General features: G+C 52.3%; 2 protein-coding genes across 2 annotated transcripts; both read right to left on the reverse strand.

Annotated features, from left to right (window-relative positions):
• Positions 1-243: 243 nt before the first annotated feature.
• On the reverse strand, positions 244-4,152 carry ITPA (inosine triphosphatase). Its single transcript, XM_072343145.1, has 8 exons — positions 3,991-4,152; positions 3,829-3,886; positions 3,690-3,754; positions 3,126-3,199; positions 2,301-2,332; positions 1,717-1,832; positions 1,309-1,385; positions 244-474 (listed from the first exon to the last, which is right to left on the reverse strand). The coding sequence occupies exons 1-8, from the start codon at positions 4,051-4,053 to the stop codon at positions 354-356; spliced, it is 606 nt and encodes a 201-aa protein (XP_072199246.1). The 5' UTR covers positions 4,054-4,152; the 3' UTR covers positions 244-353.
• A 2,704-nt stretch (positions 4,153-6,856) lies between these two features.
• On the reverse strand, positions 6,857-17,873 carry VAMP4 (vesicle associated membrane protein 4). Its single transcript, XM_072342971.1, has 7 exons — positions 17,640-17,873; positions 16,989-17,035; positions 16,615-16,665; positions 10,153-10,253; positions 9,228-9,307; positions 8,493-8,544; positions 6,857-7,510 (listed from the first exon to the last, which is right to left on the reverse strand). The coding sequence occupies exons 1-7, from the start codon at positions 17,703-17,705 to the stop codon at positions 7,482-7,484; spliced, it is 426 nt and encodes a 141-aa protein (XP_072199072.1). The 5' UTR covers positions 17,706-17,873; the 3' UTR covers positions 6,857-7,481.
• Positions 17,874-18,165: the final 292 nt, after the last annotated feature.

The following is an 18,165-nucleotide window of genomic DNA, read 5'->3' on the forward strand; positions in this document are numbered from 1 at the left end:
AAGGGCGGTACTTCCCGCACCGGCAGCGCCGAGCGCGCGTTGTCCCGGCGGGGGCTGCCGGTCCGGCCCCGGTTACACGAGTGTGTGACGGTGTCACCGGCGGAACCTGCGTGAAGATGGGGAAGGTTCCAATGGAACAACCCGCGTAAGGCACAGACATCATCATACATACAGTCACCGCAGCACCTTAATAACGTGCCTGGGACATACGGACATCTCTGAAGCAACGCAAATAGGGGAAAAAAAGAAGAAAAGCAGTATTTGTGGCTTCACTGTGAGCGACTTTAATACGAGCACACGACTGAACCGAGATCTCACAGGGCTGTGTATGAAGAGCACAGCACCCAGGGATGCTAGCTGGGACCGGAGGGGGCCTCTGTCGGGTGGCTCTGAAGGAAGAAGGCAGAGAGCTCGCTCAGCGCGCGGTACCGGTGTGAGATGGAGTTCTTCACTGCCTTGGGCAGCTCGGCGTAGCTGGAGCGGGAAGAAACCAGAGCAGTGCTCAGCAGCTGGGCTGCCGCAGCATGTCCCAGGACCTCCCCTTTGCTTTGCTGCCCAGCCACAGCGGGGCTGCTGGCAGTGATACGTGTTGGCAGAACCAACAACCCCCACGCTGATGGTGGGTTTCTTTGTAACCCCATCCAGAGCCAGAACAGTGTTTTCTCCTTGCCAGCGCTGCTCGCATGCGGCTCCTCGGCACAAGAAGGACATGGAGGTACTGGAGCAGGTCCAGAGAAGGGCAACGAGGCTCGTTAAGGGCTTGGAGAATCAGCCCTATGAGGAGAGGCTAAGGAAGCTGGGGCTGTTTAGTCTGAGGAAGAGGAGGCTGAGGGGAGAACTTATTGCTGTCTTCCAGTACCTGAAAGGTTCTTACAGTGAGAGTGGGGCAGGTCTCTTCTCACTACTGACTTGTGACAGGACGAGGGGAAATGGCCTCAAGTTGCGCCAGGGCAAGTTTAGGTTGGATATTAGAAAGAACTTCTTTACAGAAAGGGTGGTTAGGGACTGGAATGGGCTCCCCAAGGAGGTGGTTGAATCGCCATCCCTGGATGTGTTTAAGAGCCGCTTGGATGTGGTACTCAGGGATATGATTTAGCAGAGGTTTGTTGTTGTGGTATTGTTTTGTGGTTGTTTTTTAAGAGATAGGCTACTGGTTAGGCTGCGGTTGGACTTGATGATCTTCAAGGTCTTTTCCAACCTGAGTGATTCTATGATTCTATGATTCCTCTCCGTACAGAAAAAACACAGCCCCCATTCCCTCCCTTTCCTTACAGTTCCCATGTTTACAGTAGGTAAAAAGCCACTTACGTCTGGTCGTAGCCGTCAGGCTGAAAGCAGGGATCCCAGCCAAAATCTCGAGGTCCTCTGGGCTCAACAATCACCCCCTACCATGAAAAAAGCCAAAGAGCCCCATAAATTGTGGTTCCTCAGCAGTGCTGGTGCAGCCACATTTGCAAAGTGGCACTCAGCCGGGTTGTGGCCACCCACCAAAGGCTTAATGCTGCCCTCATTGCTCAGCACTCCCCCAAAACGTGCCCAAAATAAGCAGTGCTCCATCAGGGTTCTGTTTGCTGGCAGCCCCTTCGCTACCCTCCACACCTCCCAGGCTAAGAGAACCGACAACTGCAATCCAAGTAGTGTCAGTGGCCTCCCATGCTAACGTTGTCCTTAACAGAGCCAATGCTATTACAAAATGCACATTACAACCCCACCTACGTGTGTCTGGCCTTTGAACAGCTTCACGGGCTCCTCTGGGTTTCCAGTGCTGAATGCAAAGGTGCAAAGAGCGTAGGCAGATTTGTCCTCAAACCCAGCCAGCAGCTTGTACAGGCCTGAGCAACACAGAGAGCATGCTGGTGTCAGTGTGATTCCAGCAGAGCACAACACACCCACCTAGAGACGGATCAAGGGACTACTCTGCATTCACATGGACGGGGGTGAGGAAGAACCACAGGCGGTAACAAAGCTCAGCTGAACGGATGCTTCCGGCCGAATCCCTCCTATCCCTGAGCTGCAGGGCTCCAAAATTAATTTGGGAGCAGAAAAAGCGCGTTGCATCAGAGAAGGACTAAAGCAACAACATCCAGTGAGGAAGGGAGCAGAACAGTCTCAAAGAGAGAACACAAAGGGACAGGGCAGGAGACAAAAGAACCAGCAGTAAAGCAGGCAGCCAGGTGGAGGAGCACACTCAGCAGCAGGCAGCACAGGCAGGAATTCATTTCCCATGGCACATTTGAGCCCTGAAGCCCAAGACTGGAAAGAACAGCATTAGACACAGACAGTGCTACACGAGGCGGTACCTTCTGGCTTGAGCTTTTCCAGGAACCATTTTCTGAAGGGGGAATAAAGGGAGAAAGACAAATGTTTGCTAACGTTGCTCAGAAACACAACCACCCTTGAAGCACTGCTGCCTATGTTTTCACAGCTCTCTGAATCCCTCTTAACCTTACTGTCAAATCACCTCATTCTGGGCTATTTACAATTAAAGATAAACCAAGTTCTTAAACTAAATGGGAGACAGGGAAAACAACGGTGGGGGTATTTAATCTTCAGTGTAAATAACCTAGTTCTCACTCATGAGCATCAACAAGCTAAAATACACTTCTCGATTCCACTTATTCACATTTTACACTCACTTATAGTGCACAATGAATTAGTTAAAAGCTTTGATGACTGATTAGCTTAGCTGAGAGTTTGAAAGAGTCAATCACAGCAAAAGATAACCCTAGGAACCTAGACTGTATTTTAATAGAAGAAATACACAGCAATGTAACAGTGCTGTATCTGCAGGATTAAAGCAGGCTCGTAGGAGAATCTAGAGGACGCTCATGCAAAAGCTCTCCTGACACACCCAGTGTCTCAGTGCTGTGTGGGGCTCCCAAGCTGGCTGCACCCAAGATGGGGAACATGAGGCAACAGTTCAGATCTGTCTCTCCTGTCCCATTCAGTGCATTACTGCGCTCTTCACGTCCTGCCCACGTGATGCAGAACGAAACAGAGGACACAGAACACCTCCCTGACACTGCTGCTCCCAATGCATGGAGTGTTCCCCATGAAGTACACCCTACCAAGCTGTATTTCTCACTCTAGAACAAGAAAGATGAGGCAGGTTTCCATCTACTTACATGTATGGTCCTGGAAGTCCCCCCAGGGCATTGAAGCACAAGCAGGTGTCCTCTACAATAACAGGACCTCGAATCTGCAGCGAAAGCAATATCGAGCATCAAGGAAGATACTATCAGACTAATTTATCCACTCAGTCCTGGTCTCATGCATCCAACACAACAAGAACAAAACAACAGCTATCAAAGCCTCCGATATCAGCCCTCACTGCACAGCTAAGCCCACTGCATCCCCATCCGGGGCTGAGCAGTGGCAGAGAGTTCCTCTCACAGAGCAGCATGAGCAGAGCTGCACAGCTGTGGCCCTAATGGAGCAGTGGGAGCAGCAGGAAGGTGCCCGGCACGAGCTGACAGGGGGAGAATTCTGCTCCCCACAGCCAGCGGGGCTGCACTGAGGCACTGAGGGCCAAGTCACAGCTGCTCGCTGCTCTGGGGACGTGAGCACAGGAGCGGCAGTAGCGCTGCCTGCAGTGTCACTGCCCTCGGAGGAAGGTCACACCAGCAGGTGACGGCCGCCACCAGGCCCTGCCCTCCCCGAACAGCAGAAGCGAAGCGGGAGGCGCTGACCTGCCGGGCGGCCTCACGGCACTTCTGCACGGAGATCTCGTCGGGCTCGCCCTGGTACTCGGGCACTACGGACACACACGGGCGGTCGTTGAGGAGGGGGCCGGGCCGGGCCGCGTCCCCAACCGCCCCGCCAACTTACGGTCAATCTTCTTCGCCACCAGCGTGTACGGAGAGGAGTCCCCGAGGATCTGAGTGACCTGCGGGAGGCAAGGGGGAAGCGCGGCCGTCAGAGCCGCTTCCGGTCCCGCTCTGAGGCCTCGACTCGGACCCGGGCCCGCAGGCCCCGACTCACAGCCCGCACCTCCTCCAGCTTCTTGGCGTTGCCCGTCACGAACACCACGCTCCTCCGCACCGGCGCCGCCATGCCGCCCCGCGCCTGCGCCGAGCAGCCAACCAGCAGCCGCGCTTCCGCCGCGCTCGGTGACGCCCGGCCAATGGGAACGGCCGAGCTTCCGCGAGGGGGCGCGCTGCCTTTGCGGGTACGCATGCGCGGGATCAAGGGCGGCAATCTCGCGAAAACGACCGCGTTGCCATGGAGACCGCGTTGCCATGGAGACCGCGTTGCCATGGAGACCGCGTTGCCATGGAGACCGCCCTCTGCGCTCTGGCTGCCGCGGCTGGGACCACTCCGACCGGCGCCGGGCTGAGAACGGCACCCGGCCACGGCTGCGGGAGGCGGGGATGGCGCCCGGCTCTCCCTGCCCTGTTTACCCTGAAAATGACGGAGCTGGGCGGCCCTGGGCCGCGCTCCACGCTGCGCTGTTTACCCCAAGCTCTGGCAAGCCTGCGCGCTCGGTGACTGCACATTTCCGACGTGGGAGCGATCGGATTTCATCGCTCTGAACGCACCTGCGGCAGCAGCTGGCCGCTCGTACAAACAGCGGAGAGCTGCGGCAGGCAGGGGATGCTCCCTTGTGGGCCGCGCTCTTCTGATATGTACAACAACAAATTAAACCCTTCCCAGACGTGTCACTCAGACAGAGCTCTGTGCTGAGCCCTGCAGGTAGCACAGAACGGCCTGGGTTGAAAAGGACCACAGTGATCATCCAGTTTAACCCCCTGCTGTATGCAGGGTTGCCAGCCACCAGACCAGGCTGCCCACATCCAGCCTGGCCTTGAATGCCTGCAGGGATGGGGCACCCACAGCCTGCTCGGGCAACCTGTTCCAGTGCGTCACCACCTTCTGTGTGAAAAACAGGGCTTCACAGGGGAGAACCTTCTCTTTGTGTAAGAGCAGGGGCAGGAGCACAGAGGCCCGTGTCCTTCCTGCTTCAGCACAGCAGCCGTCCATCTCTACAGCCTCCTGCCCTTAGGCACAGGGACCCCCACGTCCCACTGCAAAAATGGAGGGAGCAGCAGCCCTACGGGAGGAATGGGTCCCACCAGCAAGCATGGGATGGAGAAACAGCTCCGCAGGAGGAACGTAAAGCACCAGCCAAGGCACACCACTCCCCATGAAAACCGATCGTGTGGAAAACAGCAGCTAATGAGGAGATCGGGGCAAAGAGGAAATGGATACAACAGACACTACACTTGGGTGGAGTCATTTTTGTTGTGAAATCTCCTTCATAACATCTCCTAATTGAAAACCAAGCCCAAAGCATGCAGGCAGCTTCTTCCCAGCCCTGCTAGGAATAATAGCCCTTCCCTATCACTGCAGCTCTCCCTGCAGTCAGGCCAGGCAGGACTGCACCATAAAGACTAGGGAGAACAAGGAAGACTGTTAAGGAGAACAAGGCAGACTGCTCTGTAATGTAGCTGAGACTAGTTATGGTAGTGGCCTTTTCAGCCTTGAACAAGTGTAAATGCTTGATAAATTCCGTCATGTCAAAAGGCACAGGACTGTTGATTTGTTGTTGACTGTTTCCAGGCCAGAGACCGTCTCTTGAGAAGTTCTGTGCTTAGGATGACCCTTGTCATTCTTGCAGTTCACATCCGTCTTGTCCCTCCAAAGCAACACCTGCACCAGGCAGGAGCCAAGCTGTAGCTGCTCCTTGTCACAGAGTAGCAGGCAAGAGAGAAGCAGGTAGTAGCAGCTCCTAGGTTTGGCAACTAGTAGCAATCATTTAATACAGCAGGATCACAAAGGGGCCTTCATGCAACCAGCATAATCCGTATCCATTTTCCAAGATCCAGCCCAGTATGGGTGTGAAGTTCCAACACATTACAGTTCTTGTGGCATTTAGGTCCTTCTGTGGGTAGCAGCAGCAGCAGGCACACAATGAATCGGGGATAGAATGCCAGAGGTGCTGTCAGGGCCCCCCAGCAGCAGGAGTAAAACCTGCCCTCGCGTGCAGCAAAAGAGCAGGCAAAGCAGTCATTACATGGGCTCACAGTGCAGCTGGAGAGCAGCCAAAGGCACAGGCCGGGTGAGTTTTATCCCTTCCACTGAACGCATGATTTTGCCCTCAGGATCTAAAAAACGTGGAAATGAGTTAGGAGGAAAAACCCAGCTTGGCTTTCTGATTGCCACCTGGAGCGAACAAGGCCCACAAAGGGGGAAAGCTCTATTTATACACAAGCAGAGCAAGTAGTGCTTGTAATCACATCTAGCACTTCAGCCTGCTGTGCTCACTTCTAATCCTCTTCTCTGCATGGAGCAGCACCACCACTCAGGTGGAAACTGCGTAAGAACCAGGAGAGAGAACAAACAGGAGAGCCTGATTTCAGCTCAAGTCCTAGGCTCAGTGCAGAAAGGAAACAGGGCCCCAAAACTAAGTGCAGACAGAAATGCCAGCAGTGCCTGAGACCAACCTGCAGTCAACCAGAAGGGGACTCACGGCTCCTTGCCAAAACACATCGGTTCTACCTGTGGATGGAGGACACCTGCTCCCATTTAGTCCAGCACTACAACCCCACACCACACCAAGTTATCTGGCCTGGACAGACCCCAGTCCACTCAGTTGCAAGGGAGCAAAACAAGCTGCCATTCACAACTACCACCATTGACAGCACTAAGGTGAAGATCTCCGATTTTAAAGTGGGCTTGGTTTATTCTGGTCTGGTATAAGGACAGTTGCCATCTGTCTGCAGTGTCTTGTATCACTGGGCTAACAGAGAGCTGGTTTTTACATGCTTCTTCCCTCTAGTTATGAGAACACCAACACAGCTCCTTTCCTGGGGATTCCCAGCAGTTGAGAGAAGGAAAGTGCAGTAACTTCACAATGTACAGTCAAAAATAGGTTTACTGGAATGTCTTTAGTCACACCTGTAAGCAGCAATACTGAAAACACCGAGCTTGTGCATTCCCATGGATTGTAAAACTCAACTATTATTTGTTTTCTTTTGTGATACAAGAAAAACAACACCCTCACAGCTCTCCACAGAAGGGTCAGTCTCCTGGAACATAATGGTGTGTTTCCCTAGAGATTCTTCTCCTCCTTCGCCCCGATGAAATGACAGAGTCCCCTCTGCCTCCCACAGCAGGAAGCAAGGAACTGCTCAAACTTTAAGTATGTTTACAACTCAACCATATATACAGATAAACTGCAATGGCAAGGAGATGGCTCCAAATCAGAGACCCAGCATTCCACAAAACAGGCGGTTTGGGAACTGAATCTTCTGTTATAAAAGTCTGACAGCCGGAGCAGGTACTTGACCAAAGAAAGAAATAAGAAGGGGTCAGTTGTCAGTTCTCAAAATGCTCTGTTAGAACTGGCTACTTGCCGCCGCTGCCTCCTTGCTCCTTGGAGAAAAACAACTTCAAAGCTATATACAGATATCTCACTTAAGTTACACAGCAGTTTGTTTATCCCACAGCCAGCTCCACCGAAGCCTCCAGCTGAGCCACCATCAGGTATGGTACTTCAGGACTATGGGTACTGGAAAATAAAACACAAACAGGCTCTCAGCCAGACACCTTCATGTGCAACAGTGACACCGACAGAGAGAACCCCCTCATCTCTGTGGTGACAAACACCAAGCAGCCACAAGGGAAAGTGTGTCTTCAAGCTCAAGCCAATGCAAGCAGCTGCCAGCACACATGCTAGACAACATTTCCTGCCACCTTCATCTCCTTCCAGCTTCCCAAAATTAAACCAGATGGGATTTTCCATCAGTCACTTTCTCTCCACTGCTCCCGCATTGCTGCCAGTTCTGCTCCTCCTGCTCCTTGCTGTGCATCAGCAGGACAACAGGCCACGAAAATGTTGCTGAAGGGCAGCACAAGAACTGTAACAGAGATGCCTCCAGCAAGTCAATGGGAGGAAAACCCTCCAGATCCACTGGCACAGAAAAGCTGCACTACTGTGCAGGGCTGCCGGAACCCATGTAGCATGTCCATCAGCACACAGAGTGCTGAATTACTTTCCAGCCCCCATCTCCAGAAGAAACATGCTCTGGTTATTACCCGTGCCATGGGAAAAGCTACTTGCAGAAAACCAAGCAGCCTGGATCCTTTGGGAAGGAGCATTTTCTGGAAGCAGATCTATTGCAAAATGGCTGACAGACATAGAGAGGTGTTCGGAAGACTGGCCTGAAGCCCTTCTACCTACTCTTACCAGCCACACAGCCTGGGGACTGACCTGTGCTAACCCTCCATAGGTACAGTGCTGGCAACACAATGCTGGCAATAGTCCATAGGACTTGGCTTGAGCTTGCTCCACTGCATGTACATTTACACTCTGCAGAAGGGAAGCATGGTGTGGGCTACAGACACCACTAATAACCACTGAACAGAGTGAAGCCCAATGGGAGTGCCCTCAGGTGCTCTCCCCCCAGGGACAACAGCAACAGTGTCACTCAGTGTACAATGCAATGAAAACGTCAGTGCTAGAACGGCTGGGGTGACCTGGAGCTACTCACTGATGATCACGAGCAGGAGGACGACGGCCACCAGTGCTATGATTGCCTTCATCTGCAAGAGGAGCACAGATGCACGTTACACTTGGCACCCTGTGTAGCTCCTGCATCTTTTCAGCTAGAAAAATGCTAAAACTCCTTTTTCTACCAGTACCCACTTTCAAGCAGCCAGAAACTTCCCACGACAAATTTCTGCTGAGAAATACATCTGGAGATTGCTGTACACAAACTCAGCAGAAAGCCCCCGTCCATATGATGCCTTCCTGACACTGCAGAGGAGAAGGGATGCCTTGGCCTGGGCAGACCTGTCTCCATCAGAAGAGATAGGGAGAGGGAGCCAATTCAAAGCTCAGATGCTCTCCCTTGCAGAGCACGAGCAGCCAGCTCAGGAGGGAGGATGGCTTCAACTCTTGCCAGGCTTGCCAGGAACACCACATCTCACATCCTTACTTGTCTCACAGGGCCAGCATCCAGCCTGGCTAACTGAACCCAAGTTCATCAGAGAGCAAGCATGAGAGATAACTCCAGATGGCTTCTATACCAGCTGCACCACCTCCATGTGTGCCTCCAAGACACTCAAGCCTGCACTGCTAACACTATCACAACAAACCAACAGGACAGGGACTCTTTCAAGCTTAAACTGCTCCCTTGCAGTGCTGCTGGCACACAAACTGACCCTGCTGTCTGACCCAGGGGCTAAGAACTTGTGTGAAGGAAATCATTCCAGTTCTTGCTCACCTTGCAGCCTCGCCACCACATCTGCCTTCGAAGCTGTTTGGCTCTGTTGCTAAATGCTGTTGCATTGTCTGATAAACTCTCTGTTGAAGGAAAAAATAGAGGCAATTCAGTAGTGCACGCAGCCTGTCACTCATCCCACAGACCCCACTTAGTTTCAAGCAACAAACTTGGCAGTTAGGGAGAAGACCAACTGCAGTGTGATGCAGCACAACCACAGCGGATGCCAACAGGACACCCCTCGCTAGGGAGCACACGGACCCACTGTCCCACTGAGCCCCCTTTGTCCTGGCTGCCCTCTGAGGGCAGGAATTCATTTTGCAAGCCAGCAAGCAGCAGATGGCTGAAATGCTCATGGCTGACATGAGACAGACGAACCTACATTAGCTTGAAGGAACAACTAGGTCACAGCATCCAAATGCTTCCAAACTAAAGCCTGGACATTTCCATGCCTAGATCTTTTCCAAGGCTGACTTCACGTCACTGCAGTAACAATACGTGGGGCTCTGCTGACCTCAGGGGTAAACCAGGGCTGCTGAGCACCAGCTGGATGCTGTGTATGCAAAAGGAGACCAACATGCATCTGCAGTGAGAGAGGAGGAAATGAATCCCAAGGGGTAGTTAGAGCCTTACACAAAGGCTGCTGAGCAACCAACCGCACCAGGGTGAGGTACCAGTGGGTGACCTACAGACATCAGTAGTGTGGGCTGGGGCTGTGAAGGGCAGCAGTAGAAGGTGGAAAAAAGAAAATGGAGGCATAATATTGGTTCTGCAGCCCAAGGCTGGGAAACTATTCCCAGGCAGAAAAGAAATACAAGCCTGCATCTGTCACTGGATACTTTCTGAGCTGAAACCCAGCAACCTGGTCCAGAAGTCGGGAAGAGGTGCAGGGAAAAACAGAGAGACAGCAGAGCATTTATCACCACACCTGATTTATCCTGCAGGTCATCCAGCCGCTCGCCTCTTTCAATCACCTTTGTGATGTTCTCCTGCATAACATCAATGACTTCGTCCACCTGGTTCTGGACACTAGAGCAGACAAAAGCAAAACCAGCAAGAGCATCAGGAAGCACATCCCACCAGCTGTGCTCTGCAGCACCAGCCCTCGCTCTGAGTTGCACATGATGGGGTATGGGAAGCTCGGGCAAAAATCCAAGGGGACAACACTGCAGGGAAGCTGATGGGATGCTGAGAAAATCCAGAGGCATGGCATTGTGTAGGGTGGATGTCTGGCGATCCCAGACAGTGCAGAGGAATGCAAGAGGCTATAACAGAGTCCTAGAAAGACAGCACAAGTGGGTACCTTCCCATCAAGGGCAGGCATGGCAATCCAAACACATGATGTGTGCAGAAGCCATCTTCACAAGTCCTCATCTGTCTGTGAATGTAAACTAAACAGCTTCAGTGCAGCGCTGGAACATCCAAATGCTTTGCAGTTGGACTGGTGGAAACCTGTCATGCACAAACGCAGTGAGAACAGGCACTGATTGCTGTGGGTGGGTGCCGCTGCTGTAGAGGAGTTCACATCAAAGAGGGGAAAAACACAGAATAAATAATCACACCTGGTCTTTGCAGACTTCACAGAACTCAGCACTGCATCTCTGCTGAATAACTTGGAGCCGAATCAAAGCCCAGAAGCAGAGCTGCTCAATGAACCCCACTCTGCCAGGGGCATCAAGAGGACAGAAAAGAAATGGCTGACGTGAACTGAACCAACTCATTACAATCCATCTTCTCACAGTTACACAACTCGTGGGTAGTCCTTTCAGTGAGCAGTAGCCTAAATCGTACCCGCAGGGTTATTATAAATGCATTTATTCACTCCATAAAAAAGCCACACTGGTGAGAGGGAAAAATTCTCCCGGTGGAAAAATACTGCTACAGTCCGGTTTGTATTTTGGAGCTGATATTCTTGTATTTTCCTGGAGATAGAAATAAGAGACTTCTCAGGGCCCTGGGGAGACAGCAGGGTATGTTGGAGACATACCGATCCCACAAAGTAAGAGGGAACAGCGGTGTCTTGGAGGCAACCCCACACACAAGGCAACAAAACAGGAATAGCTCCAGATCACTCGCCCTTCACGAAGCCTTACACTCCACTCTTTGAGTTACAGTGATTTTAAAATACTGAAATATATCAAAAATGCACCGAGTGTTTAGCAAGTATGCACTGCTGGCGGGTCTTCCCTTTGGGGACAATATCACTTCACCATTTGCACCCATGCTCCCCAGCTTATCCTCCTTCCTCTTTGAGCCCCTGGAAACCATTTCCTCCCCACCTGTATCTTTCAGATAGGAAAATTTTAAGGTGTTATTTGCCAAAGTGGGGTGGATTTTTAATTATTATTTATTTTGTTGTTTTATTCCCAGCAGCACCAGACTCAGTGCCAACACTTATGCAGCGATTGCACGATGTCTAGTCTCAGAGCACCTGGGATAATGTGCCCCATGGCCTGGAGAAATGCGGCCAAAGGAGATCCAGAGCAGCATGCCCAAGGCCCTGTAGAACAAGGAGCAGGGCCCCACTCCTGAGCCTCGGCCAATGCTCAATCTAAATAGAAGCTGCTGTGTCTCTAATTAAAAGACATTGAGTTCTGGTTCACACTGACCTAATTCTCTTGTCTCCCTAGCAGCTTTGTGCCTCTCACCAAGGAGATGTTTGCACGGAGATGCACGCACAAGGAACAGCTACAACACACCATAGCAGCTTCAATGCGAAAGCATACATTTGCTTATCCTTCCAAAAACAGGCAAGGAAAGTCACTAAAAGAAAAGGCATTCTTTTCTCCACTGGAAGCTCCACAGAGCTGCAAACAGCAGCATAAAGGGGCTTCGTGCCTTAGCACTGCAGGTCGGGCTTCGCTGCACCTCTGCACTGCAGCTTCTGCAGTTGGAACAGGCAGGGGAACCCTGTGAAGCCGAATTCTGACTCATCAGCCCACATACAGCACATGCCGGATTTCAAAAGCACACCTAAGAACCTTGCTGTACTCAGGACACCACAGGAAAGGAACCTGCCTTCCCCATGCAGTATCACAGTGTCTGTCCCTGTCTGTCCCTGCATCCACCTAATGGGGAAGGCAGCAGCAGCTCCTACCTTCCTTTGGGAGTTTCCTACCTGGAAGGAAAAGGCACAGAAAACCCCCAGCCTTCTGGCAGAACCCTGTCCTGAGCCCATCCTAACTGCTCATTGTGAAAGACAAGCAGCAGAGCCAGCAGGTGTGCACAGGAGGCACCGAGCACGTGGGCAGACAGCTCATGTCACAGTGCCCAGCCCACACAGGGATGCACAACCCTGCAGCTCTCTTCTGGGGCAGCGGGTGACAAGACAGGAAGCACGTCCTGCAAGGGAACTTCTTCCCTTTGGCACGAGGGGAAGTCCCCGTTTAGAGCTGTAAGCAACCTCGACAGAGCCTGGGGTGAGAGAAGGAAGAAGAAACATCTGCTACTCCGAGCAAGCCAACTTGGCAAGGACTCTGAGGACTTAAACATAGTTTCACAGGCAGAAGACTACATTTTCAGTATGTAAATATTTCTGAAAACACTGGATTCAAAATAAAGAGATTTCCTCCCACAGCAGATTTGTAGGCAAGCTGTCTTGCTACAACCAGCAAGCAGGAGCACACCAGGGTACGATGCACACAGGAACGTGCAGCATAGTGCCACCTGTGCCCCGCAGGGCAGGTCTGGGAGCTAAACCACTCTGCTGTGCACCAGCATCTGAATGAAGTCTGAAAGAAGATAAGCCAAGCTGCATCTCAGCATCCCACCACTTCTGACCTGAGCTGCTGGGAAACTGCTGTGTGCCTTCACTGTGTGCCACAGCCCAGCTATGCTGCTAACAGAAATAAGACATTTCACAGATGGGGAACAGAGAGACAGAAATCAAGGCCTAAACGTTCATCGATATGTATAGTTTTTCCCCATGGAAAGCAGACACGTTTGAGCACCCTGATACTGTCAGATATCTGATGCCACAGCAGGGAATGAAACTTTGATCTCCAGAGTCCCACACAGTGCCTCAACCAGCAGCAGCCCATCCTGTTTTTCACCCCTCTATCACCACAACAAGAGAAGCCTCTCCACGAAGGGACTGCAAGATGCACAACCTACACATCAGTTCATATTAGTCCGGCACGCCTGAGGTTGAAAACTCAACTCACATCAATCGGAAAATATTTTCTTGTTTTATTTGGCAAGAAAGAACGAATAGTCTAATATGAAGCGTATTTCCTGTTCAGGAGCTGTTGGCTTTTGACACATTTCATGTATCTAATTCCTGCTAGATTTCCAATAGAAATAAAGTAGACTAGACATCTGCCAGGAGAGAGAGCAAGACAAAAGCACAAAGGATCTCTGGCCAGTGACTGCAAATACGCTTTGAACAAGGATAGCAAGTGCATGCTGTCAGAGCAGCAGGAAGAGATGCACCAGTGCTCAGCTGGGCTCAGATTCTACTTGTGCTCAGCCTGGTCCAAAGCGGGAAGCAGCAGCCTTTCCATTCTGGCCACACCAAGTTAGCTACTGAACAACTCTGCAGGCCAGTCGTGGTGACTGAACAACAGTGCTGCATTCTTCAGACATCGTAAACAGGCCACGCACACACCACAGGATGGGCTGCTCAAGGCTACTTGTTGTCTCTAAGTTGGCTGTTTACGGCCAGCATGACACACTTCTATTTTCCACCCCAGGCGATGCGGTGGTATTAATAGTGTTGTGTACTCTGGTGCAAATTATACCCCAACACCCCCCTATTGTGGCTGTAACCCCAGGAAAAGGCAACAGGAGTAAGCAGTGCAGACAGGGCAGAGGCAGAAGGCTGTGCTCAGCAAGGCACAGCTGCCCACAGATCTCGGCTGTCCTCAGCATGGGGTGTCAGCACAGAACTGCGCCACAAATGGCTGCTCCCAAGTTGCTCCTTCAACACAGCTGCAAGGAACAAAGCGGTTAATGCCTCTCTGAAGCCTTGAAAGGAGGCATGACAACAAGGTCTTAGGTGTTACCTTCAAGGGAAGGTCTGCATTATGGATGGGGTCTATCGCACATCCATCCACCTGTGACAGCAGCCAGGCCCTGGGAAGCTCCTGCCAGCTGTTGCCATCAGGCCAATCCCCAGATTCTTCCCTCTTCAGGAGGTAACACTGGGCTTGTAGCCAGACTGAGCCTCTGGGGTGCAGTCCCAGAGCCAAAGATGCTGGTCACACCTGTCAGCACAATGGGAAAAGCACAGGGACCACCACCTAGTGAACCCTATGAGCACTCCTTCCCCCACAAGATTTGCAGTGCTCCCCAACATCTCCTTCTGCAGCCAAGCCAGGTTCAAGGGTCTCTGCTGCCAGACTTTCCACACTGACCCACACCCCTCCATTGCCAAGGACAGATAGGTAAAGCTTCCAGTCCTGCCCATTACATTCAACATGTTCTCGACCATTGCTCCTCTGCCCATTTTACCAGTTTCACTTTACACACATCTTCACACCTCATTCCCTCCAGCAACACACTGCTCCAGTCTCTGGCTTTGCCCAGCTAAGTCTCAGCTCTCCGAACACTGAAATTCCTCCTGTTTCACCAGACAAGCAGCCTTGCGCCCCTGTGTATGTCATGATATGACTGGTGTCCAGCTATAAACCCAACAGCTCCCAGGTGAATTCTTTCTTCTTCCCCTTCACAGCTGCAGTGCTCTCCCTCATCTCCCTGCTCCCTAAAAGCTCCCACAGCCCTTCTGTCTCACCAGCACAGTGGGAAGGGAAGAGCTCCTGCCCCTCTCTGCTATGCAGGGAAGAAGGAAGACCCTCTGCAATTTCCTTCTGGCAGAGGAGGATAGAGAGGCCAGCATTAACTCCCCTTCCGTAACCTTTACAGAGTTGACACCACTCACAACTGTCATGCTCACTCACTTCAGAGCAGCGCAGCACCACACAAGGAAGGCTGTACCCACACTGCCTGCCTGCAACAACCTTAGCACCTCTACCAGCAGCATCCTGATGGCCCAGAGGGAGCACAGGCCCGCTGAAAACACAGGACACAGCAGCCAATCCACCCTCCTGCATAACTCAAGTGCGCTTTGCCTCTCAACACAATGCAGCGAGCAGGCACACAGCTAACCACTGCCTAAAGCTGTCACTGAATCACTAAGCCAGACCATGGCTGAGTTGTGGAGGTCAGCTGGCACAGCCCTCCCGCTCAGCCAGCCCCACAGTCCATCCATCCCACAGCATCAACAACCTGTTTATGAGGCTGTTATGTGGGATGATGCCAAAAGCCGTACTGAAGTCCAGTTCAGAGAAGACCAAAGAAAGTCAAGGAAGGTCAGAAACTGAATAAAGAGGGTCAGAAAACTGAACAGCGTGTAGAAATTCCAAAGATCCCAAACACACCACCAGCATCTCAGTCATACTGGGCTCTCCAGTCACCATGAAGGAACCTTAGGGGCAGAGAATATGAATGGAAGGAGCCAAGATGAATTTTATTAGCTGCCCATTTCCACGTAAAGAAAACAACAACAACACAACAACCCCCACCCACATGTTTGTGCTAACAAACCCTGCCAAACCGACCTGCTTAGACCTAAATAACTTCGCTTTGGGGACTGAAAAGATCCTTTGGTTCGGAATTTCAATTCAACTCCACAAACTCCTAAAATACCGTTATTAAATCACTTCACCGTGGACTTGGAAAGGTCAGAATTCTCCCTAATTAAGTCCCACCTAGAAGAGCCTGTTTTACACGAGCTCCCAATGACTCATCTCAGAGATGCACTGGCTGATTCCTGGCATGAAAAAAACATTCCTAATGAAGAGTAACTCCAAGTCTGATTAACGTCCGGTCATCAGTCCCTGACTTCTGTTCTGCCTTGTGGAGCAAATACAACAGCACAACTCAAAACAGAGGTCTCTGAGTACCCTGCCCTTCCCATTAAGCGTCACCATCACTTCTCTAGTTGGAAGGAGCAGGGCTAATCAGAGCCTAGAATAAGCATCACCCAGGAAATGACTCACTTGGAGGACTCAGTGTTCCTTCCTTCCTTCTTGCCCTGTTACAGCCAATAATCCTGCTCCAGCCGTAAAGGGCTCCTGTTTCTCCAGCTGCTTTGACTCCACTGAGTCACTGCTCATCTCCAGGTCACATTATCACTAAAATATGCCACGGGCTTTGGAAACTCCACCATGACACTGTGATAAAGTTCTACCCCTCTTCTGCTATTAAAGCACAGCTCCTTGATAACTTGAAACAAACTTGATTTTCCTTAGCTGTGAACAGGCGGGCTGTGAAATTACAAGCAGGTGGAACAAAGCACGAGCCACATTCCTGATCAGAACTACACAAAAATACCCTGTTAACAGAGCAGCATAAAGTATTATGTGAATGATACAGAGGAACATGAACTTACTGCCTGATCTTGTCATTCCTGGGTCCAAACCTTGGTCCGGAAGGCCCCCTCCTGCAGTAGAAAAAGACAGGAATTACAATAGCAGATGCAATGAAAACACGCGTTTAAATCAAAGACCTAAAGATGCGCAATAGGGAACCAGCATTTTGTGGTTCTCATGTCTCCCATCCGTTCCTCTCACTCAACATATGGATTACCACAGTTTCCCATAGATCACATTTCTTCTTTCAAGGCTCTGTGGAATCACCTCAAGGAATTAAAGGTGCAAGCCCCCAGCTATTCAGCAGGGAGCAGCTCTTGGCATTCAGCACTCCCAGTCTTAGAGCCTTAGGTAGCTCAAACATCACCTGCCCTGTGTCTGTTCGGAAACTCACAAGAAAAAGTCTTCCTCTTCATCTGAATCCTCCTCTAAAAGGTTCCTCTGTGAACAAAGAGAAACACCATCAGTACCAGCCTTTCACACGACCTCCCAGACATCAGGACAGCACCAGCACCTTCTGAGCACAGGGCACAGGCCAGCGCTCCTGGGAGAACATCACTGCTGCTCTGCAGGTACCGGAGCTGCGCTGTTGTTGCTCCACAGAGATGTCTGTGCTGTCAGAGCACCCAGGAGGTGTTTGCCATCAGTACAGACCGATGTCCTGAGCCATAGCTGGGCAACACAGCACTGCTAATCAGCAGTAATCATCTGATAATCAGACTGCATCTGTATCAATTAGTCTGTCAGCACAACCCCGTGTGACACAGCAGCAGGTGTTACCCACACCCAGCCAGCTACGGAAGCGCTCTCAGCGCAAGCGGTGATGCACAGCGCTACGCTCGGTCGTCGCCAACCGCCCTGAGCAGGGCAGGCACGCAGGGCTGCAAGTGACCGTGGTGCCGGAGGCCGCAGCACAGAACCGCCGCGTGGCAGCAGCCCGCCCGCACCAAGCGGCACAGCGGGCCGGCACGCACAGCGCTGAGCTGCAGGCTGAGCTGCAGGCTGCGGGCACAGCGCGGGGCGCACCGGGCCCGGCCGCACTTACCCGCTCGCTCTTCACCGAGCCCGTCACCTCATCATCGTTCAGGTGCCGCTTGAACTTGGGCGGCATGATCCCCGCCGAGGGAAGGGGGCCGGGAGGACGGGCACGGCCCCTCAGCGGGATGCGGGCCGGGCCGCCGGCAAATGGCCTCCGGAACCGGGCTGAGCCATCGACCCGCTCCGCAGAGCGCCGAGCGATCGATCCACCGCGGGCGGGAGGGGGCGTGGCCAAAGCGAGGGGGCGTGGTTTGAGCCTTGTGGGCGTGGCCAGCGGGAAGCCCGTGGGGGGGTGCCCGGCTGCGCTGTGCCGCCCCGCGCTGTGCCGCCTTCCTTGCGCTGTGCCGCCTTCCTTGCGCTGTGCCGCCCCGCCCCGCTCACAGCAGCGCCCGACGTTCGCGGCGGGGAAATTTCCACGTCCCGGCCGTGCCCGGTGCCCCCCGAGCTGCTCCACCTGCTTCTAACACACGCCCCCCCAACCAAAAGGTCGCTATGGGACCCCCGTTCCTGGCAGCCGCGCGGCCCCGAGCAGA

Source organism: Excalfactoria chinensis, chromosome 8 (assembly GCF_039878825.1).
Source record: "Excalfactoria chinensis isolate bCotChi1 chromosome 8, bCotChi1.hap2, whole genome shotgun sequence".
Classification (NCBI taxonomy): Eukaryota; Metazoa; Chordata; class Aves; order Galliformes; family Phasianidae; genus Excalfactoria; species Excalfactoria chinensis.